This window comes from Loxodonta africana, chromosome 24, assembly GCF_030014295.1.
Source record: "Loxodonta africana isolate mLoxAfr1 chromosome 24, mLoxAfr1.hap2, whole genome shotgun sequence".
In the NCBI taxonomy this organism is placed as follows: Eukaryota; Metazoa; Chordata; class Mammalia; order Proboscidea; family Elephantidae; genus Loxodonta; species Loxodonta africana.
In genome coordinates, this window is record NC_087365.1 from 15304760 (window position 1) to 15328618 (window position 23859).

The following is a 23859-nucleotide window of genomic DNA, read 5'->3' on the forward strand; positions in this document are numbered from 1 at the left end:
TTCTTCCTCATATGGCACTTGTAACCTTTCTATCTCTCAACTCTTCTTCACAGACAAACTTCTGGAAAGAATACAGTTTCAGTTATCTAGTGCTGCTATAACAGGAATACCACGAGTAGCCAGCTTTAACAAACAGAAATCTGTTTTCTCACAGTTTAAGAGACTAGAAGTCCAACTTCAGGGTGCCAGCTGTAGGGCTCTAGGGAAGACCTTCTCTTTCTGTCAGCTTTGGTGGAAGGTCCTTGTCTTTTCTGAGCTTCTGCTCCTGGGCAATCTTCATGTGGCTTGGCATCTCTCTTTCCCCATCTCTGCTACTTAGCTTGCTTTTTAATCTCTTTTATATCTCCAAAGAGATTGATTCAAGTACACCCTACACTAATCCTGCTTCATGAACTTAACAAAGAAAACCCATTCCCAAATGGGATAATAACTATAAGCATTGCCCCCATTGCCCATTGCCGTCGAGTCGAGTCTGATTCATAGTGACCCTATAGGAGAGGGGAGACCTGCCCCAGAGAGTTTCCAAGGAGCGCCCGGTGGATTTGAACTGCCGACCCTTTCGTTAGCAGCTATAGCACTTAACCAATACGCCACCAGGGTTTCCAACTATAAGCATAGAGGCTAGAATTTATAACATGTTATTTTTGGGAGACACAATTCAATCCATAACAAAAAGCATGTATTTGCTGTCTCCAGTTCCTCACTTTCCATTTACTTCTCAACCTACTCCAATTACTTCTACTCCATCACTCCAACAACAGAGCTCCCACCAAGATCACTAATAATCTTCCTACTGCTAAATCTAATGAATTTTTTCCCAGTCCTTATCTCATTCTCAGCAGCATCTGATGCTGCTGAAGTCTGCCTTCACTTTGAAACATTCTTTGCCTTGGTTTAGGTGGAACTATACTTGTTTTTTCTTAACACTTTGCTAATCATCTCTTCTCAGTCTCTTTAGCAGGTTCATCCTTTTTCTATTCAGTCACTGTATGTTAGATTTCTAAAGGTCAACTGAGCCACTTTCTCTTCTTACTCCATGCTCTCACCCTAAGCAACAGCCTCAAATACTTCCTATTCAAAAATGACTCATAACTTCTTAACCAGGCCACACCTCTCCTCTGCCCACATACTCAAATATCCAACCACCCATTTGACGTCTCCTCTTGGATATTTCAAAAGCACTTCAACCCCTACTCATCCAAATGTGAACTTAAGATCTGTCCCAGCCCATAGTTGGCCGCCTTCTACTGTTTCCTCTATTAATGAACGGTGCCACCATCCATCTGGTTATGTGAGCTAGCAACTCAGCAACTATGCTTACAATGTCTCTTTTCTTCATCTGCCCACATCCAATTCATCAGCAACAACTGTCAAATTTATTTTCTAAATATCTCTGGAATCTATTTACTTCTCTGCATCTCAATTGCCACCGCCTTAGTACAAACCACCATCAACCTTTAGTGGGCTTTATCGCAATAAGTCTCCCTACTAGTTTCTCGGCCATTCTTTTCAAAATACAAACTGATATTGTGACTTCCTTTCCCTCTGCGCATTAAAATTCCTCAAGGGGCTTTTTAAGATAAAGACAAACAATCTTAATAAGGCCTATAAGGCCCTACTGCATAATCTCTGGTCCCAATTTACCTACAAATGTTATGGTTCAGGTCTCTCCTTGTTCCCTGTACCCTACATAGAAGGTGTTTCTTTCAGTTCTTGCCATGTTCCTTCTGCAATGGGGCCCCTGCATATGCTCTTCTCCTTGTCTGGAACTCACCTCCCTCTCCTCTTCACCTACTTAAGTCCTCTTCTTTTGAGAGCACCAATCAATCACCATTTCCTCGGACAAGGCTTCTTTGACCCTCTCAGACCAGGACCACAGAGTTGGCTCTCAAAATTTAATTCTCAAATAGAATCTAAAAATTCTTTAAAGGAAAATGCTTTACCTTGTAAATCTTCCATCAATTCAAACATTCCAGGATAGTTAACTTGAATTTCATCAGTGTCCTATTAGAAAATAAAAAAAAGAAATATTCATTTGATATTTATGATAAAAGATCCAGATTTGAAAAGGGGCCATAGAGATTGCCCAGACCAATCTCTTATGGTAAGGAGGAATCTTCTTTACAATATTCTTCACAGATGTCATCTGGTGTATGGTTACAGATTTCAAATTTCCAAATAAATATTTCTCATGCTGAGAGAAATCTTCCTAAAACTCCACCAATTGATTCTAGTTTTCTCCTCAGGAACAATACAGAGTAAGTCTATTCTCTACTCTACAACCCATTACTCTCTTCTCCAAGTCTTTGAAAACTCTTACAGGATACCATACATTTTTTTAGGGAGGGAGCTAGTCTCCCAGCTGAGATTTATAGATCATTACACACACTGACTACAGCTGCTCTGGACACAAAGTACAAAACCCTGAAAAATACTTAAAAATCCATTCACACTCACAATTAAGGAAATGCAAAACAAAAAGACCAGCTACTTTAACCTCAGATATACAAAACAAGTAAAAAACAACGTTTTTTTACTAATCAGGCTGGCAGAAATAAAAAAGTTTGGTAACATCCTATAGGTTGTCTGATTTTGTATAAACAGGAGCTCACCTATACTGTGGATAGGGCATGTAACTTGATGCTACCTTTTAGAGAGTATCTGGACCATATCAATCAAAATTTGAAATGTATAGATTCTTTTGACACCAATTCCATTGCTAGGCACATCTGAAATATGTGCCAAAATTATGTGAAAGGAAATTCATTAAAGCCTTGTTTAAAAGTATAAAATAAAAAACTAAATCAACCAGAAACAATCTAAATGTCAATTAATACAGGACCGGTTAAGCAAATTCAAGTATAATCTATTGAATGAAATACTATGCAGCTGTTAAAAAAGAATGCATGTAGGGGAAAATTTCCAAGATATGTTATTGGCTGGGAAAAAAAAAAAAGCAAAACAATACATATAGGAAAAAACCAAAACTGAATATAATATTGCATATGTGGGTTTAAAGGACATAATTATGTTTTGCTTTATCAAGAAAAAAAAATGTTCTGAAAGGATATAAAAGAGACTTCTCACTTTACACCTTGCCGTTTCTCTCATTCTCTCCATATACATTTTTTTCCTTTGCTTTTTTCTTTTGCATACGCATGGATCAGGTAGCGTGTGCACTTTTTAATAAGACCATCTCTGGGTGGTGGGATCGGGACTGCTTCATCTATATCAGCATTAATAAACTATTTTTGAAAAGAGATCCTGAGATTAAAAACAAAATTCCTTCCAGGCTGATAGCTAGCCATTAAGCAATATCCTTTGAAAATGATTCTTTAATGAAACCAACTAAAAGCACTATCTCCAGACAATCACAAGAATACCACGAGAGCTCTATTAAAGGCCTTATTCAAATTAAGATGGACGGTATCTACAGCTTTCTCCGAATGTTCTAGTCTGGCAGCTCTATTCTAAGAGGAAATGAGCTTCATTTAGAATGCCAACTCACTGAAAATAATTCACAAAGAGGATCATATAAATGTAAATATAGTAATATAATACTAATTTGGCTCAATTTCACTTTAAAAGATAAAAGTCTATTGCATAATAAAAGTAACATAAGTAATGGCATATGCAACATAAACCTGTATAATTGATTATATAAAAGCTTTTTTGGGTGGGAATTTAACAATATGAATTAGAATACGATATTAATACAGTACTTTAGAGGCAATGTACACGTCTCAAAGGATACATTTAATGATTCAACAAATTCTTATAGATTATTTATTAAATCAGTAACTCTCATTTTATAAAATATAGAGAAGATTCTATACCAAAATTTTTATATTAATGCTTTAATCATTTTTGAAGAGTATGGGAGGTATTCTGAATTAGTGGATTTCCCAATTAACAGAAATGTAGACTGTCATTAATGTAATTTAACTTTCTTGTGAGGTCTCAGGGTAGAAATTCCTATGCTTTTCATAATGGACAACAAATTCTGAATTCCCCAATAGAGCTGACTACACTGTATGGTCTGGCACAAATCATTTAACATCACCTCATGAAAAGGTTCACCATGTCACTCCCATCCTCTACACTCCTCCCCTTCTACACTTTCTAGAGGCTTTATATTCCCAAAGAGTCTATTTTTTTCACCTCAATTATGGGTTTGTAACTTAGGGATACGGGAGATGATTCTTAAGAGAGTGAACCTTTCTGAGATTATAAATAAGCACAAGAGATTAAGACTGAACTAATGGTTCCTAATTTAGTCATAGTCCTCTGTTACGATCTGACTAAAACTATGGGCCCTTTCCTCCACATACGAACAAAAACAAAAAAAACAACTTTGCATACAATGTCCCAGTGTTACTGGGCCTTCTAAAGTCTACTGATAGGCTCTCTATCGGTCCACGAACATCAGGTTAAAAGCATGTGCATAACTCTCTTTCCTGAGCTCAAACTGAAAAAGAGATGAAGGTTATAAACAAACAATTCAAAGAGGTGGAAACACAAATGGCTAATAATGAGCGCATGTTCAACCTAACCAGTAATCAGAAAAATAGATTTTTCCCCCAAATTGACTGATACTATCAAATGTTGGTGAGAGTGTGGGGAAAAAATTTCTCATATACAGTTCGTAGGGTATAAATTTAGTACCATTTTTCTGGAAGGCAATCTGGCAGTATTTGGAGCACGTCTCTTAAAAAAAAAAAAAAGGTGCCACCCAGTCAATTCACAGTGACCCTATAGGACAGAGTAGAACTGCCCCATAGTTTCTAAGGAACCCCTGGTAGATTCGAACTACTGACCTTTTGGTTAGCAGCCGTAGCTCTTAACCACTGCGCCACCAGGGTTTTCGTGTCTCTTATATGCAGTAATTCCTTCTTAGTATTTACGTGAACACACTGATCTATGTGTACTTATAGTGGCCTCTGCTTGGACACACCTCCCTCAGGGCAGGCCTTCTTCCCTGCATGGCTCTTACCTCCCTTTTCTTGAGCTGATACTCAAATATCACGTTCTTAGTAAGGTACTGCTCTTGGGCCAACTGACCTAAAATCTCAACACACTACCGTACTTCTGATTCTCCTAACCCATTTATTTGTACTTAGCACAGAGTACTCTTTAGCATATCACACATTATGTTGTTTCTTAGCTATCTGCCCTAATAGGGGAGGGACTTCTGCCTGTTTTGTTCCTGCTGTGTCAATAGTACCTAAAGTCGTGCCTGACACATAGAGGGTACTCAACAAAAGTTTGTTACAAGATCGGATAAATAAATGAAAAAGGATTAAAAGAACATTCGTTGAAGATTTTTTCTACTGGCAAAAAGTAGAACAAACCTAAACGTCATTAATTAGGGAAACAGTTAATTAAGCCATGATACATTCACATGAAAAAAAAAAACCTCATTGTCATTGAGTCCATTCCAAGTCACGGCAACCCCACGTATTACACAGTAGAACCGTTACACTGGGTTTTCCTGCCTGTAATCTCTATAGAAGCAGTGTACCAGGCCTTTCTTCTATGGTGCCAGTGGGTGGGTTCAAATGCCAACCTTTAAGTTAGCACACAAGTGCAAATTACACCACCCAGGGGCTTTCCTAGGGAATAATATGCAGAAGTTAAAAGGCAGACATACTGGCATACCTCATTTTATTGCACTTCACAGATACTGCATTTTTAATAAACTGAAGGTTTGTGGCAACCTTGAGTGAGCTACTCTATTGGCACCATTTTTTCAATGGCACGTGTTCATTTGTTTCTCTGTCACATTTTAGTAATTCTTGCAACATTTCAAACTTTTTCATTACTGCACCTGTTATGGTAATCTGTGATCAGTGATCTTTGATGTTACTACTATATTGGTATTGGGGCACCACAAAGCGCCCCCATACAAGACAGAGAACTTAAAAATGTTGTGTGTGCTCTGACTGCTCCATCAACTGCCTCTTCCGCCGTCTCCATCTCCTCAGGCCTCCTATACCCTGAGATGAGACAATACTGAAATTAGGCCAACTAATAACCCTACAATGGCCTCTAAGTGGTCAAGCGAAAGGAAGAGTAGCATGTGCTTCACCTGAAATCAAAAGCTAGAAATGAGTGAGGAAACTTGTTGAGGAAGGTATGTCAAGAGCTGAGATAGGCCAAAAGCTAGGCCTCTTACCAAGCAGTTAGCCAAGTCATGAACGCAAAGGAAAAGTGCTTGAAGGAAATTAACAGTGCTACTCCAGTGAACACATGAACGATGAGAAAGCTAAAACAGGCTTATTGCTGATATGGAGAAAGTTTTAGTGGTCTGTTTCGAAGATCAAACCAGCCACGTTTCCTTAAGTCAAAGCCTAATCCAGAGCAAGGCCCTAGCTCTCTTCAATTTTGTGAAGGTTGAGAGAGGTTAGCATGCTGCAGAAGAAAAGTCTGAAGCTAGGAGAGGTTGGTAATGAGGTTTAAAGAAAGACATCATCTCCATAACATAGAAGTGCAAGGTTAAACAGCAAGTGCTCATGTAGAAGCTACAGCAAGTTATCCAGATCTAGCTAAGATAACTGATGAAGCTGGCTACATTAAACAAGAGATTTTCAATGTCTACGAAACAACCTTATACTTAAAGAAGATGCCATGTAAGACTTTCATAGCTAGAGAGGAAAAGTCAGTCAAAGCTTGGCCTGAAAACTTCAAAGGACAGGCTGACTCTCTTGTTAGGGGCTAATGTAGCTGGTGACGTTAGGTCAAAGCCAGGGCTCATTTACGATTCTGAAAATCCTAGGGCCCTTAAGAATTATGCTAAATCTACTCTGCCTGTGCTCTATAAATGGAACAACAAGGCCTAGATAACAGCACATCTGTTTACAGTATGGTTTATCAAATATTTTAAGCTCGCTGTTAAGATCTGCTCAGAAAAAAAGATTCCTTTCAAAATATAACTGCTTGTTGACAATGCACCTGGTCACCCAAGAGCTCTGATGGAGATGTACAAGCAGATTGATGTTGTTTTCATGCTTGCTAACACAACATTCATTGTGCAGCCCATAGATCAGAGTCATTTTGATTTTCTTATTATTTCATAATAAGGCTATAGTTATCATAAAGAGTGATTCCTCTGGTGGATCTGGGCAAAGTAAATTGAAAACCTTCTGGAAAGGATTCACCATTCTGGGTGCTATTAAGAACATTTGTGATTCAAGGAAGAAGGTCAAAATATCAACATTAACAGGAATTTGGAAGCATTAATTCTAACCCTCATGGAATACTCTGAGGGGTTCAAGACTTCGGTAGAGGAGGAAACTGTAGATGTGATGGAAAGAGAAGGAAAACGAGAGCTAGAAGTGGAGCCTGAAGATGTGACTGAATTGCTGTGATCTTATGATAAAACTTTAACAGGTTAGTAGTTGCTTCTTACGGATGAACAAAGGAAGTGCCTTCTTGACATGGGATCTACTCCTGGTGAAGATGCTGTGAACATTGTTGAAATGACAACAAGGAATTTTGAATATTACATAAACTTAATTGATAAAGCAGAAGCAGGGTTTGAGAGGGCTGACTCCAATTCTGAAAGGATTTCTACTGTGAGTAAAATACTATCAGTCTCACATGCTACAGAGAAATTTTTCGTGAAAGGAAGAGTCAATCAATGAGGCAAAATTTACCTTTGTCTTATTTTAAGAAATTGCCACAGCTACCCCAACCTTCAGCAACCACCACCTTGATCAGTCAGCAGCCATCAACACCCAGGCAAGACCTCCCACCAGCAAAAAGATTACGGCTTGTTGAAGGCTCAGATAATGGTTAGCATGTTTTAGCGATAAAGTACTTTTTAACTAAGGTACGTACATTGTTTTTTTAGACACGATGCTATTGCACACTTAATAGACTACCGTATAGTGTACACCTAACTTTTATACGCACTGGGAAACCAAAAAATTCATGTGACTCATTTTATTGTGATATTCACTTTATTGCAGTGGTCTGGAACCAAACCTGGAATATCTCTGAGGTATGACTGTACCTGTGTTGATATAGAAAACTCTAAAATATACTGTTAAAAATGAAAAACATGTTTTAGAAATACATGGGCATGTGTATATGTGCGTGTGTATAGTATGGTAAAGCATCTCTTGTTTTGTTTTTAAATCTGGAACATTACTAACAAAAACTGTTAATAGGAGCTACCTCTAGAGCAGCAGCTCTCAAAGTGTGGTCTGGAGACCCCTGGGGTCCCTGGGGCCCTTTTGGGGATTCACAAGGTCAAAACTATTTTCATAATACTAAAATCTTACTTGTCTTTTCACCTCTTTCTCTCATAAGCATACAACGGAGTTTTTCAGAACTACAAGGCATGTGGTATCAAAATACATTTGAACGTAGAAGCCCATATAGGAATCCAGCTCTGTTCTATTAAGCCATAAAAAAAAAAAAAAAAAATAGATTAAAGATAATTGCCAAAGTATAACGCAATGACATTCTTCTCCCAATTTCTTTGTTTTGGAAAATACAGTCCTGTTGCACTAAAAAATAGATTATTTACATTAACAATAACAGGTTTATTACTGTTAGTTTTAAAAGAATTAATACTAAAACAATTCTGTTTAAATTTCTAATACGGCTAATATTAACAGATACAATCCACATAAACAAAAACTTTCTAGGATCCTCAATAATTTTTCAGACTAAAATTTAAAAAATTGCTGCTCTTAAGAGAGCGCTAAGATTTGAGGGATTAAGGGGGAATAACAGACTTTCACCTTTTTTGTATTGTTGTTTTTAGGTGCCATCGAGTCAGTTCCAACTCATAGCGACCCTATGCACAACAGAACAAAACACTGTCCTGTCCTGTGCCATCCTTACAATCGTTGTTATGCTTGAGCTCCTTGTTGCAGCCACTATGTCAATCCACCTCGTTGAGGGTCTTCCTCTTTTCCGCTGACCCTGTACTCTGCCAAGCATGATGTCCTTCTCCAGGGACTCATCCCTCCTGACAACATGTCCAAAGTATGTAAGACACGGTCTCGCCATCCTTGCCTCTAAGGAGAATTCTGGCCACACTTCTTCCAAGACAGATTTGTTCGTTCTTTTGGCAAGTCCATGGTATACTCAATATTCTTCGCCAACACCACAATTCAAAGCTGTCAATTTTTCTTCGGTCTTCCTTATTCATTGTCCAGCTTTCATATGCATATGATGCAATTGAAAATACCATGGCTTGGATCAGGCGCACCTTAGTCTTCAAGGTGACATCTTTGCTTTTCAACACTTTAAAGAGGTCGTCCTTTGCAGCAGATTTACTCAATGCAGTGCATCTTTTGATTTCTTGACTGCTGCTTCCATGGCTGTTGATTGTGGATCCAAGTAAAATGAAATCCTTGACGACTTCAATCTTTTCTCCACTTATCACGATGTTGCTCACTGGTTCAGTTGTGAGGATTTTTGTTTTCTTTATGTTGAGATACAATCTATACTGAAGGTTGTGGTCTTTGATCTTCACTAGTAAGTACTTCAAGTCCTCTTCACTTTCAGCAAGCAAGGTTGTGTCATCTGCATAACACAGGTTTGTCAATGAGTCTTCCTCCAATCCTGATGCCCCATTCTTCTTCATATAGTCCAGCTTCTCAGATTATGTGTTCAGCATACAGATTGAATAGGTATGGTGAAAGGATATAACCCTGACACACACCTTTCCTGACTTTAAACCAATCAGTATCCCCTTGTCCTGTTCGAACAACTGCCTCTTGATCTATGTAAAGGTTCCTCATAAGCACAATTAAGTGTTCTGGAATTCCCATTCTTCGCAATGTTATCCGTAATTTGTTATGATTCATACAGTCGAATGCCTCTGCATAGCCAGTATTCGTACAGTTTAATGTTTATAACCAAAATATACTTACACATTACCTATATAATTAAAAATGTTTTTTTTTAATTAACTTTTATTAAGCTTCAAGTGAACATTTACAAATCCAATCAGTCTGTCACATGTAAGTTTACATACATCTTACTCCCTTCTCCCACTTGCTCTCCCCCTATTGAGTCAGCCCTTTCAGTCTCTCGTTTCGTGTCAATTTTGCCATCTTCCCTCTCTCTCTATCTTCCCATCCCCCCTCCAGTCAAGAGTTGCCAACATACTCTCCAGTGTCCACCTGATTTAATTAGCTCACTCTTCATCAGCATCTCTCTCCCCTCTGCTGACCAGTCCCTTTCATGTCTGATGAGTTGTCTTCGGGGATGGTTCCTGTCCTGTGCGAACAGAAGGTCTGGGGAGCTAAAAATGTTTTTAATAAATACAGTGATCCTTCAACATACAATTGCCTTGTTAACTGTTTAATTACAAAGCAGAACGCTCATGTGACGCTGAGTTTTCTGACTTCGTTGCTCAGCAACATCTCAGAATACAGTTTCTATCTGACTGAGGAACTTTGAAAAGTTAAAAAAAAAAAAAAAAGTCAACCCTAAACACAATTGTGAAGTCTGGAGGTTTGTCTTCAGCTCCTAGTCTGCCTTCTAGCCTATTGTCTTCTCCCTTCCCTGGGGGCCCCTTTCCAACATAAGGCACCCTGCTGATCTACCCACTTGCCTCCAATCACAAGGAAGGCTATGACAATCGGTTTCTGATTGGTTAATGTTATGAAACATATTCATGGTAAATCAGTTCAAACAGCTATTTTTGTTTTATGTCTATCATCTCTAATTATGCAATGAAAAGCTTTCTTTATCAAGAAATGTCTTACTTCCTCTATTGAGATTTAGAGATGTTTCTAGGCCTAAGGGTTAGAAATCATAGTAAGTCTACTCGACCCATCTCTAAAGAGAAGTAATCACGTCCTTTTTGAATGACTCTGCCACTGGAGGGCACTGGAAGGAGATAGTCATTGCCTCTCCACAGACAGCTCCCAGTTGGAAACCTAGTCCAGGAAAGTGCTAGGAGTGGAGGGATGGGAAAGAGGACAGCAGGGCTAATATTACTGAACATCTATCTACCACAGGCCAGGCATTTCACACCCTTTATCTTATTTAATAGGCATAGCTTCATGAGGTACCATTTGCATTTTTAATAGAAATGAATACTCAAAAAGGTAACGTCAATCACCCAAATTCCCTGAGCTAGTAAAGGGGCAGAGTAAGAATTCAAAGTATACCTAGTGGACATCAATGCCTTGTCCCATCCACTGTACCATGCTTACCCCACATTTCCTCTGTACTACCTATGGGTCCTCTTTCTAGATCTCTCCAGGCTTCACGCAATACAGCACCTGTCCTACCTTCCCTAACCTTGAGCCAATCCTAGGCCTGGCAAATGAACACCTCTCCTTTCTAACTCAGATGGCACTGTTTCTACTGAGGACTGGTGGTGAAGACAGTACTGTAAATGCCCCTGCATATCCCATTTTCTATCATCTGGAATGCAATGAATCCCCTATTAAACCTAACTCCGGATTTGAAGATTCCGAAGGAATGATATGTTGTAGAAAATAGTCTCCCTGTTAACTGAGGTATAATTTTTTTGATCTACTTATTCAGGTAACAAACACGAAAAGTTTCACATTCTTATCTTACGTCAATCAAGAAATGTTTACACAAACTGAACACGATCAGTAAGAGCCTTTTCTTTAAAAGAGTGGGTGTGCTGAAGCCTTTCTAAAATGCTATAAATACCTGCAGGTTTCTATCTTTAAGATGAGAATACGTTGCTTCTAAACTGTGCAATTAGTGGATTACTTGCTTCTCTTGATAGTTACCACAGTCAGTGTGTTAAAGCCAGCTCTCCCAAGAAGATGTCCTAGATCAGTGACTGCGGTGAAAGGCGAAACATGTGGAGAAAATCCTCCTTCCCTTTCCGTTTCTGCTAACTGTAAGGAACACCGAAGTTCATAGAGAGTGTCGCCTCCAAACATCGCACCAATAAATACTCCATCTGGTTTTAAAACATAATGAATCTGTAATAAATATAAGACAAGAAAGCTATTCACTATTTTGTATGTAAAAATGTTCAAAGAATAAATATATGGCATCTAAATCAATATTTTATGATTACTATTATTTTGGGAGGCTGCCAAATAAATAATCTGATAATCTAATAAATAATACCTAAGGCAACTAATTGTCACAAAGTCTCTGCTATATAATATAGCTGTGAAGACTGATAATACATTCACTGATAGCATTAATATCTGTAATAATCAGTTTTATGTTTTCTAATTTGTTAATAAGAAAAGAAAAAAAAATTAAGTTTGGTAGGTTGCCAAAAAAAAAACCCCCACTCAACTATTCCTATATTTGTGTCCTCTGAAATGTCATTTGTAACAACGCTCATCAAAAGATGGAATCTGTGTCCCCTCTCCTTGAATACAAGCTGGCTTTGTGACTTGCTTTGGCCAAAAGAATGCAGAAGTTACTGTGTGCCCAATTACAAGCCTAAGCCTCAAAACAGTCTTGCATATTTGCCCCTGCTGTCTTGGAACCCTGCCAGGCCGCCATGTTGTGATCATGCCTGAGCTAGCCTGGTGGAGGATGAGAGACATGTGGAGCAAAAGTCAGTCATCCCAGCTGAGACCAGCCAAAACCAGCCAGCTCTAAGATAATGTGGCAGCTGACCACAGACACATGAGTGAGCCAAACCAGACCCAGAAGAACCTCCTAACTAAGCCCAGCCCAAATACCACCTGCAAAATTCTAAGCCAAGTAAATATTTACCATTTTAAGCCATTAAACTGGAGGAGGGGAGGTTGTTATGCAAAAAAAGCTAACTTACAGAGAAATCGTTATGACTCATAATGATTAGCCTGGTAGTATATTAATTTTCTTTAAATAACTTATTTTCCAGTTTTACAACAGTTTTTTTTAATTATTTTTTGTTTTTGAAAATGTACACAAAACATATACCAATTCAACAATTTCTACATGTACAATTCAGTGACACTGACTACATTCCTCAAGTTGTGCCACCATTCTCACCCTCCTTTTCTGAGTTGTTCCTCCCCCATTAACATAAACTTATTGCCCCCTAAGCTTCCTATCTAACCTTTCAAGCTGCAATTGTCAATTTCATCCCAATACAGATAGCTGTTTAAAAGAGCACAACGCTCAAGGCAGACATTCTTTACTAATTAAGTTAAACTGTCACTTGGTTTGGAGCCCTGCTGACAGTGTAGTTAAGAGCTTGGCTGCTAACCAAAAGGTCAGCAGTTCTAATCTACCAGTGGCTCCTTGGAAACCCTATGGGGCAGTTCTACTCTGTCCTATAGGGTCACTATGAGTCGGAATTGACTTGACAGCAACAGGTTTTACTGTTTGGCTTAAAGAAGATTTCAGGAAATATTGCTGGTTCAAGGTTTAAGGTTTAAAGATTATCTCAGGGTAATAGTATCAGGAGCTCATCCAGCCTCAATGGCTTCAGAAAGTCTGGAGTCCATGAGAATTTGAAATTCTTTTCTACATTTCCTCTACCTTTGATCAAAGATTCCTCTATAGAATCTTTGATCAAAACGTTCAGTAACAGTAATTGGGCACTGTCCAACTGGGCACTTCTAGTCTCATGGCAAAGGAGGTGGTTGCTCAGGGAGGCAATTAGCCAGCGTATTCCATTTCCTCCTCCTATTCTTGACTCTCCTTCCTCTGTTGCTTGAAAGACCAATTGTTGTACCTTGACTGGCCACTTGCAAGCTTTTAAAGATCCCAGGCACTACATAAGAAACTAGGAGGTGGAAGACAAGCACTAAACATGATACTAGGCCAATTAACTGGGATATCCCATGAAACCATGACCCCAAACCTCCAAACCAGGAACCCAAACCCCATGAGGTTTTTGGTTATACATAAGCAGCCTCAACAGCTGCTCTTTTGTTGCTGTTGGAAACATGTATCACACAAAAATAATTTTTCACTGATAAGCAAAATAGTGCAAAGAATGAATTCCAGAATCACAAATGCTTGCTCATGGACTCTCTCAGACTACAATCTGTAACTAGTTTTGACTGCCTATTCTCAACAAAAAGGAACATTACAGTAAAGGGGGAGAATCTGAAGTAAACCACAACTCAATAACAGTAGGTTCTTCTAATCAAAGTACTATCTTCAGTTTATATTTAATATATTACAAAGTAATTACAAAACAGTATATAAACAAACCAACTGTAAAATCTTTGGGCTCTTTTTCTTCCTTATTGTTAAGTCTTTCTTTTGTCACCAAACTGTAGTACAGGAAGCACCTAAGATTTAGTCCTCAGCTGTCTGCATCTTCTCTACCTCAGAAGGCTTATCAACTCCCACGGATTTCACAAGGATGACCTTCCAATCTCTATCCTCAAACTGCACATCTTCTCAGACCTCTAAACTCATCTTCAACTGCCTATTCCATGACATTTATCTCTTGGCAAATTCATCCCCCACCCCACCTCCCAACCGACAACACCTATTCTGAAACCAACTCCCCTTTCCATCTACCATATTTCTATGAATTACTATTTTCTATACCCTTTATCTAGTCATTACCATTCTTTCCCATACTTTCCCTAATTATTCTCCCAGCCACCCAGACTCAAAACAATAAATACCTGATTGGATTCTATTTTCCAACTGTATCTATAAGCAAAGAGTTTGTGAAAACTGAAATTCTGTAAGTATCTAACAATAAATAATGTAAGACAGTGTATTAGAATCAACATAGGTTTTCTTACCTGTTCAAGTGCTCTAGGAAGGTCATTCACCCAGTGCAAACTGAAATATAAAAACACATAGCTGTTTTACCTTAATTGGTAATAATGTCAAGCCTAAAAAAGTGTCAGTAGCTTGAAGTCTGAAACTGCATATCGAAATTTACTGATTGCTTTCATATGTTCTAAAATAATAACCACTCCTAGTGGAAAACCTTCCTTATGTTTATACTAGAAGACTCCCCCATATCAGTATATTACTTTAAGAAAAAATCTGATATGCTTAATACCTAATAATTCTTTATCATGGAATAAAGTAAAAGTCATTCCTACTTGGGCCTCTTATCTAAACAGGGCTTTTACGAGATCTTATTTGAAGAAAGTGATAAAAATAAGCACCTGATGACATGTTCAAAGAAGCTCATCAATTAAAATTAATGGTTAAGCCAGAGAAATATAGTATTCCAAGTTATATTTTTCTAGAAAAAAATTCAGCAGCATACTTAAAACTCTACCAAAGCAAACAGCATTATTCACCAAAAACAACTCACTAAATTTTCTAATAGCATTCCACATATTTAAAATAATAGAAAAGTGCTGTACTTATTTAAACTAAAGTTTCATCACATTTAGCTCAATAGTTGAGAACAAAATACTTGATTTAAGAAACCTCTTGCACTGTCTTTTGATCCATTTACCTTCTCCCAGTGCTTGGTCATACATGATGGCAAGAACTACCATTATAACATTCTCAGTCACTGAGAATGCTAAAAAGCAAAGATGCCATCTTGAAGACTAAGGTGTGCCTGACCCAAGCCATGGTGCTTTCAATCACTTCATATGCATACAAAAGCTGGACAATTAATAAGGAAGACCAAATAAGAACTGATACCATTGAACTGTGGCACTGGCAAAGAATACTGAATATACCATGGACTGCCAAAAGAATGAACAAATCTGTCTCGGAAAGAGTACAAGCAGAACGCTCCTTACAAGCAAAGATGGCGAGACTTCATCTCACATACTTTCGACATATTATCAGAAGGGACCAGTCCCCAGAGAAGGACATCATGCTTGGTAGAAGGTCAGCAAAGAAGAGGAAGACCCTCAAGGAAACGGATTGATACAGTGGCTGCAACAACGGTCTCAAGAATAACAATGATTGTGAGGATGGCGCAGGAGTGGGCAGTGTTTTGTTCTGTTGTACACAGGGTCACAAGGAGTCAGGACCGACCTGATAGCACCTGACAACTACTGTCAGTGTAAAGTATGGTCACACATACCCAGTACAGTTGGCATCCCTTTATACTAGGTGCTGAATACTCATTTCACACCATACTATGTTAAACTTACATTTACCTTTCAAAATGCTTTCCAACAATTATTAGGACTTTGAAACTATGGAGGTTTTTTCTAAGCTCCATCATGGAGAAATGGAAACCATCAGTATTAATCACTTGCAAATAGCAAGCAGATAATGAGGCTAAAACTCAGGTTTTGACTGCCTGCCCTAATGTTTTCCATTTCAAGACAGAATGTGGTACATTTCTAAATTTATTCAGCATACCTAAGAAAGCAGGGAAGAAATTGCAAACTCATTGAGAAAAACAGCTACGGTGACCAGCCATCCCAGTTTACCTGGGACTGAGAGGACTCTCAGCACAGGTTTCACTGCTAAAACTGACAATGTCCCAGTCAAACCGAAATGGCTGGTCACACTAAAAAGAGCTCTCAAAATGGCTGTACTGGATATGGAGGGCACATTGAATCTTCAAAAGAAAATCTATTTGACTATAATAATGAAGTGGAAAAATTAATATACCATATAGAACACTTATTTTCTCTATTACACTGAGTTCTTTGAGAGTAGAATCACTGTCTGAATTCATTTTTATATTCCCCCAAAGCTTCTAGCACAGTGCCTTGTATATTCTAATCTATTCAATAAATATTTACATCACACACCTATGGAATAAATGTAGATGGGCATGCTAGGAAGCACTAAGGGAAAAGTAACTTTGAGAACTTCATTTCTGTGCAGAAGAATTAAAACTGAATACTAGTCCTTCCATCACAGATCAGCTTTAGCAAGTTGAAGAAAATTGGGGGAAAAATGTTGAGGCTATTTCATATTGGAAACCCTGGTGGCGTAGTGGTTAAGAGCTACAGCTGATAACCAAAAGGTCGGCAGTTCAAATCCACCAGGCACTCCTTGGAAACTCTATGGGGCAGTTATACTCTGTCCTATAGGGTCGCTATGAGTCAGAATCAACTTGACAGCAATGGGTTTTGGTTTTTTATATCATATTATCTCTACTGAGAAGGAGCATATAATGCCTAATACTTTAGCAGAGAAATCTTATAATCTGTAAACCAAGATAACTAGTTTCCAGCCCCACCCCCCCAGTGCCACAATTTTAAAAACACAGCTACTAAGAAATTACTGCATTATCTACATTCTGTACCTTGTACTAAAACTACATAGCACAAACGATCTACTTCTAACATGTATTCTTTACAAGTACCAATGGATTACCAACCTTAAACTGCTAACCACCAGGTCAAATGTATTTTCTCGGAAGGGAAGGAATTCTTCATCAGCTAAAACGCTGAGAGTAGGAATTTCCGTTTCTATTCTGTTTTTCTAACGGTAAAAAATAAAAGTTTAAAAACACATTTATATAGAATCTCAATTACTAACACAATCACTGTTAAACTGAAGCAATGCTATATTTATGTGGCAGTTTACATCCTTTCCAAAAAATAATAAGGTGGCACATAGAAAAGGCACTCAAAAAGTATTTGTTGAAGAACATTTAAGACCAGCTGGAATAAATGGCTAGTTAGTCGGAAAAAAATAAACAAGATTCCCATCTCACAACAGAACAAATCCCAGAGGGCTCAAAGCGTCAGTGAAATAGCTGAAACCACAAACGCACTAGGTGAAAATATGGGTAAACATTTTTATACTCTTAGGCAAAAAAGCCTAAGTGAGTATCACTCAAAAGCCAGAAACTATAAAGGAAAAAAAATTATATATTTGATTATAAGCCAATTAAAAACTTCTAAAAAGCAATAAACAACGTAAACAAACTAGGAAAAATATTTACAAGAAACAATGAAGAATTCACATCCCTAAGAACAAGTTCTTACAAATCACACAGAATCAGAACATGCAAAGTTAAAATAAAGGACAAGGTATAGACAACTCAAAAAATTACTAACAAAATTCACAAATCAATAAAATATCATAGCCAAAAGACATCAACAGCTAATTGGCTGCACAAGTAATCAAAGAAATATAAAATAAAAATCACAATGAGATTGGACTTTCTGCCTATCAGATTGACAAAGACAAAAAAGAACGACAACCCAGTCTTATCAAAAAAAAAGGGAACAAGCACTTTCAGGTAACTGCGTTGTTCAGCCTGGAGATGTATATCAGAAATGAAAAACGAACATCATTGAATCCATATATTCCACTACCAAGAATTTATTCCCAAGGAGAAAAATTATTCACATACACAAACTTGCTTATGTACAAAAGTGTTCATCAGCGCTGATTATTGAAAAACCAGACATAAAAGCGCCCTTCAGAAGAAATTTGCTTATATAATCCATGGAATACGCACACACTGGAATATTATATAGCCATTTTAAAAAATGGTCTAAATATCATTAACACAGAAATGACATTGCGTAAAAAACACGGCATGTTAGCATAATAAAGTACACATAAAATTGTGTGTTGGGGTGACAGTTATAGCTGCAAAAGTAGAGACCAAAATGTCACTAGTGGTTGCTCTAAGTGGTGGGATCAGGAGTGATTTTTCCTTTCTCCTTTATATTTCATGTGTGTTATATTTACAATTAAAAAAAAAAAAACAAAAAACCAATAAAGCAATTCTTATTTTGAATAAAATAAAAACAAAGGAACTTTATTTTTTATTTTCAAGTCTTTATCCTTTAGAATTGAAAATCACACCGGATTAGAAACCAACAGTGTTAAAAAGCCACCTACCAAAGCATTTTCTGCAATGTCTGCTTGGCAAAACTTCCCAACAGTTTCCTGCAATGGAGTAATTAAATCTGATCAATGATGAAACAAACAATAACAAGACAAAACTGCTGCAACTGCTAAGGAGAAAGTCATTAATTATGCATTCATTTTTAGCTCTGCCAGACTATTTTTCTGCATAACACCAATATGGTACAAAAATAAATTTAATAACACATATGAAGTTAGGCAGATACAAAGAACCCAGAATGGTTTTCTGCCTTTTAGTTGTTCACTCAAAGAGTTTGCAAAGAGTGGTAACAGACTTAAGTGTGGATACTTGGGGGGAAGCAGTTTCATCTTCCCTTTGCTTCACCTATCCTCTCTTCCTTCCAACAACAAAAGGTAAAGCACTATTTCTTTCCTGGATCAACACTTCCCACCATGTCCTTTTTTCTCCAGGATACTATTCCTTCAACCATCATCTCCACCATCTTCAATCTCTTTCTTCTCCATCTCTTTCCCTCACCTTACAATAGACATAGGCCTCTCAATCTTGAAAAACCTCCTTACTTCTAACCACCTTCTAGCTGTTTTGTTTGTGATCCACACTCCACTTCTCACTAATGTCTCTCCCCACAATTCTTGGTAACCTACTTTAACTTTCACTGCTCAGGATCACACTAACAGCATAATCACCAACGGCAACAGTCTGCTCTCACTGCTCTCAGTTCTATTTCGCTTGGCTTATTTAAAACACCGTTCTGTTAATGGTCTCCTAGAAACTTAAGTTACTCTGGTTTCCCCTCCTCTATTACAGAAGCCAATCCTTTCTGCCTCATCCACACCCCCTTCTTAAAGAACTTCCCTGACTACAACTTGGGAAGAGCATTCTACCACACAACGTTGCCATTACCTGCTCATTACCTGAGGGCAGCTGGTGTACAGGTAAATGTTTAACAACGGGCTATTAAAAAAAAAAAAAGTGCCCTGAGTTATACTGTTTGATGATTTCCCTGGTGTTGACTACTCCCACAATGGCAGATTTCATGCTACCAACGTGACACTGATGAATGCTGAGTTGGGAAGAGATGTGCACAACTGGCTCCTCTGAGGCAGCTTCCACTGTGAGGGGTGAAGAATTAGGCCATTCAGACTATCTGTCCCAGTCTCTCACCTGAAAATTTGAACTAAAAGGCTTAGAGACAGGGAGAAAGGGGGGAGAACCCTGGAGTTGGAAAAGCATGTATTGCAGATTTCACACTGCAACCCAGAGTGCACTGGTAAATGTTTAACACCTGGCTTTTGGTGGGCGACTGCTTTGTAGTGTTTGCCAATTTCCACGGTGTAATATTCCCACCATAGCTGAGTTTAAACTTTCATATTAGTGCACAATGTCAGTGAACACACAGATGAGAACATATGCTAACAATCAGCACTCAAGAGCTAGTATGAGCCCACTCCAGCACACTACTGGGTGTAGAGTTCTCATTTTGGGGGCAAAAGCATTGATGAACAATGTCTCTGCAGACACTAACGGTCTGCAGAGAGGAAAAAGAATGAAGGCAACCATGCAGCAACCATACAATCCCTGACAACATGAGAACAAGAAGGCCTTGGTTCTGATGTGTTAAAGCTCCCATCTCTTGTGAGCCCTGGCTGTACTGCCATACCCCTATGTAATAAATGTCCTTGTATTTAAACTGGCTTCAGTGTACTTATGCTGTTCATAATTAAAAAATGTATTACTAAGACATATTTCGGCTTCCGCACTATTCCGAGCATCTTTGGTGACTCCTCTTCATTCTCTTTCCACTAAATACAACTACAGAAAGTTCCTTTCTACATTCTTGCCCCAGAAACCTTACCCGTTCCTATGGCTTCAGTTGTCACCACTATCCCAGAACCCAGTACCGTCGAGTCACTATATGGGTCTCCAAATAAGAACAGAAGCCTTCGTCAGACTTACTTGTCTCACTTAATCCTCTTAACAACCTTTTTAGATATTACTGCCCACATTTAACAGAAAATGAGGTATGGAGAGGTTGGGTAACCAGCCCAAGGGTACACAGACAGCAAGTGGCAGAGCTGGATTTTGAATCCCTATCTAACTTTAAATCAATGCTCTTAACTCCGATACCCTAGTTCCAGCTCCACATTTTCTATAACCTACTGGACGTTAATACTAACGTATTCCAGTGTCATCTCAAACTTCATATATCTAAAACAGGAATCATCCCTTGGTCCCTGCCCCAAACCCAGCCTCTGACTTTTTCTAGTTACTAAAGTTCACAACCTCAAAGTTATCTTGCAATATTCACTTATCGAATCTTCGTTGTGTGCCTATTACATGCCAGTACTGTTCCAGGGCCTGGGAATTTAGTTCACAGAGTTTATATCCAAGAGACAGAAGACAGAGAACAAATAAACATACACCAGGTGCTAATAAGTGCTATGAAAAAATAAAGCAACTAGCCAGTGGAAAATAGGAACACTATTTTATAGTCTAGGAAGGGATCTTTGATGAGGGGTCATTTGAGCAACGATCTGAGGGAGGTGAGGAAGCCAGCCACACAGATATCTTGGAGCAAGCAGAGAAAACAGCAAGTGCAATGAAAACCCCTGACCTCCTCAAGAGAGCAAAGAGGCCAAGGATGCTGAAAAGTTGAGATGAAGGGTGGGAGAAAAGGTCAGAGACATGATAAAGACTCAGATTACATAAAGCCTTATGGATTAGGACTCTAGGTTATTACTGAGATGAGAAACCAAGAGTTCTGAGTAGACTGACAATGATTTGACTTGTTTAAAAGGATTACTTTGATTGCTGAGAGAACACTGTCTGGGGCAAGGGCAGAAGAGGGAGACCAATAAGGAGGCTACTGCAATAACCTAGCCAAGAGATGATGGTAGTTTGGACCAGCATGGTAATGGTGACAATTTTAAGAGGTGGTAGAGATATGGATATATTTTGAAATCTAAACAAGAATTGCTGATGTATTAGATATGGGTGAGGAGAACCCAAGACGAAGCAATGAATAATATTTCTGGTCTGAGCAACTGGAAAGATGAATTTGCCATACCCACTACTATCCAATTAGTCATCAATTCTGCTAATTCTACTAGGTCTCTCAGACATCACTCTTTATCCTGCTGCCTCCACATGGGTGGCAGGCCTTTATCTCTCATGCCTTTGCCACCATTAATGCACCCTTCTAACTGGTCTCTTTTTCAATCCTTCCTGCATACCACCCCAGGTTAATCTTCCTTAAACACTGCTATGTCACACCCTACAACACTCTACATCTGTGCCTTGCCTCCTACCATGCCCTCACTTCCAATGCCTCAATGAACCACCAATCCAAATTCTTTCAAATTCCAGATCAGAGTCTGGGCAGTCTTTGACCACCTGAATCACTACCAATTTCTCCTTTCCCTTAACCCCAGCTGGACCTTTTCTGTGGCAGTTACTATTATCAGTAAGTTTTTTCCAAGCCTCATGCCCTCCCCAACCCAAGTTTTTATTAAGCAGATTTTATACAGAAATCCCACTTCAATCTTTGGGTCCAGCACACTGTCCTATATACAGGAACCATGCCAATAAAATGCCCTGGTGGCACAACAGTTAAGCACTTGGCTGCTAACTGAAAGGTTGGTGGTTCGAACCTCCCCAGCGGCTCCACAGGAGAAAGATCTGGTGATCTGCTCCTGTAGAGATTACAGCCTAAAAGACCCTATGGAACAGCTGTACTCTGTCACATGCGGTCACTACGAGTCAGCATCAACTCAACAACACCTAACAACAACTTACATTTAACCACGCAGACAGATTTCTAAACAACTGATGAAATTAATAATTTTCCTCAATAAAAAATTAGCTTAATCACACTTCCTATATTAATGCCAAACTGATTTTCATTGCAAAAAAAAATGTCAAAAAAGTTTGAACAATGTGGGAATAAAGAGAAACACCTTATACAGGTTTTAAAAAATAGTAGGAACACTGTAAAAATGGCTCCAAAGGGGAAAAAAAATGCTGTAAGAAAAAAATACCTAGGAAGAGTCAAAAACAATCATTGGTTCCATCACTTAAAAAAAAAAGGTAGCAGTTCCCATATAATCAAAATCTAAATATGATATGAACTGAATTGATTAGGAAAATCTTTCTTTAAAATGAGCCAATTTAATTTCTCAAAGTAAAATTATGTCACCAAATAACATACCTTATTCAAATGTTGTGCTATGTAACCTCTTCCACAACCAACATCCAAAGCAAGGGGGAAATCTCTAAAATAAAGAGATACAAATTATGCTTTGTAATAATATCAACAATACGTAATGCACATGCGATATACATGTGATGCATAGTAATTAAAAACTAATTTTTCTTAAGTAAAAACATTCTAGTGAACTCAATTTTCAGAAAGTCACATCATATACCTTGCCTTACAAGCTATATCTACCAGGAAGTATAATGTATGAAGCAAGTCTGACTGGCCTGCCATTCACAAACCTCATAGTGAATCTACCGCTGCTAACCAAAAGGTTGGCAGCTCGAATCCACCAGCTCCTTGGAAACCAGATGGCACAGTTCTACTCTGTCCTATAGGATTGCTATGAGTCAAAACCAACTCAACAGCAATGGGTTTGGTCTCATAAGGCTGCTCCATGATATGGATTTCTAAAATACCTTAAATGGTGTTTTTAAATTTTATAATACATTCAGGTAAAGTATGAAAAGAAGCTAATATAAATTAACATGAGTATAGTGAATATACCTATCAGGGCCTTAGTAAATATCTCTATTTTTCAAATTTGTTTATGTATCAGATCACTCAGATGTTCTTTGTGAACTGCCATGAAGTATTAACACGTTAAACTAAAAAAAAAAATAAGAGTTTACTGAAAACTTACCAGGCTCAAAGCACTGTGCTAAGTGTTCCAAGAGCATAAGCCAACCCAAGATCACTCAACTAATAAGTGGCAGAGTCAGAACGTGAATCCAGTCCTTGAATCCTGAATCAGAACTATTATTTCCTATGCTATACTGTCTCTTCTAAACATACTGTATCATATTAAATTAGTACAAACTTCTAACTGTAGGTCATAGGTTAAAGAAAAAGTTGTGACAATAAAATTTAAAATTTTATCAGCTAATATTATTTTTCCCAGAAAATCGGAACAGAAAGAATCCCTTTTCAATTTCTGTTAAAA

General features: G+C 38.2%; 1 protein-coding gene across 9 annotated transcripts in view; it reads right to left on the minus strand.

Moving 5' to 3' along the window:
* The window catches only part of NDUFAF5 (NADH:ubiquinone oxidoreductase complex assembly factor 5), a 54393-nt gene that overhangs the window by 25888 nt on the left and 4646 nt on the right, over positions 1-23859 (minus strand). For 5 of the 9 annotated variants that reach the window (XR_775748.3, XR_002786160.2, XM_003411448.4 and 2 more), the window contains exons 3-8: positions 22869-22932; positions 18673-18720; positions 17192-17295; positions 14676-14715; positions 11739-11936; positions 1944-2004 (exon numbers count right to left, since the gene is read on the minus strand). Coding sequence is in view for 5 of the 9 variants with exons in the window: in XM_003411448.4 (XP_003411496.3) it covers positions 1944-2004; positions 11739-11936; positions 14676-14715; positions 17192-17295; positions 18673-18720; positions 22869-22932 (515 nt within the window). In the remaining 4 variants the exon portion in view is untranslated. Of the gene's footprint in view, positions 1-1943; positions 2005-8285; positions 8401-11655; positions 11937-14675; positions 14716-17191; positions 17296-18672; positions 18721-22868; positions 22933-23859 lie in introns of those variants that run through there. The other 4 variants (XM_010591527.3, XM_064275768.1, XR_010319207.1 and 1 more) reach the window with 3 other exon arrangements.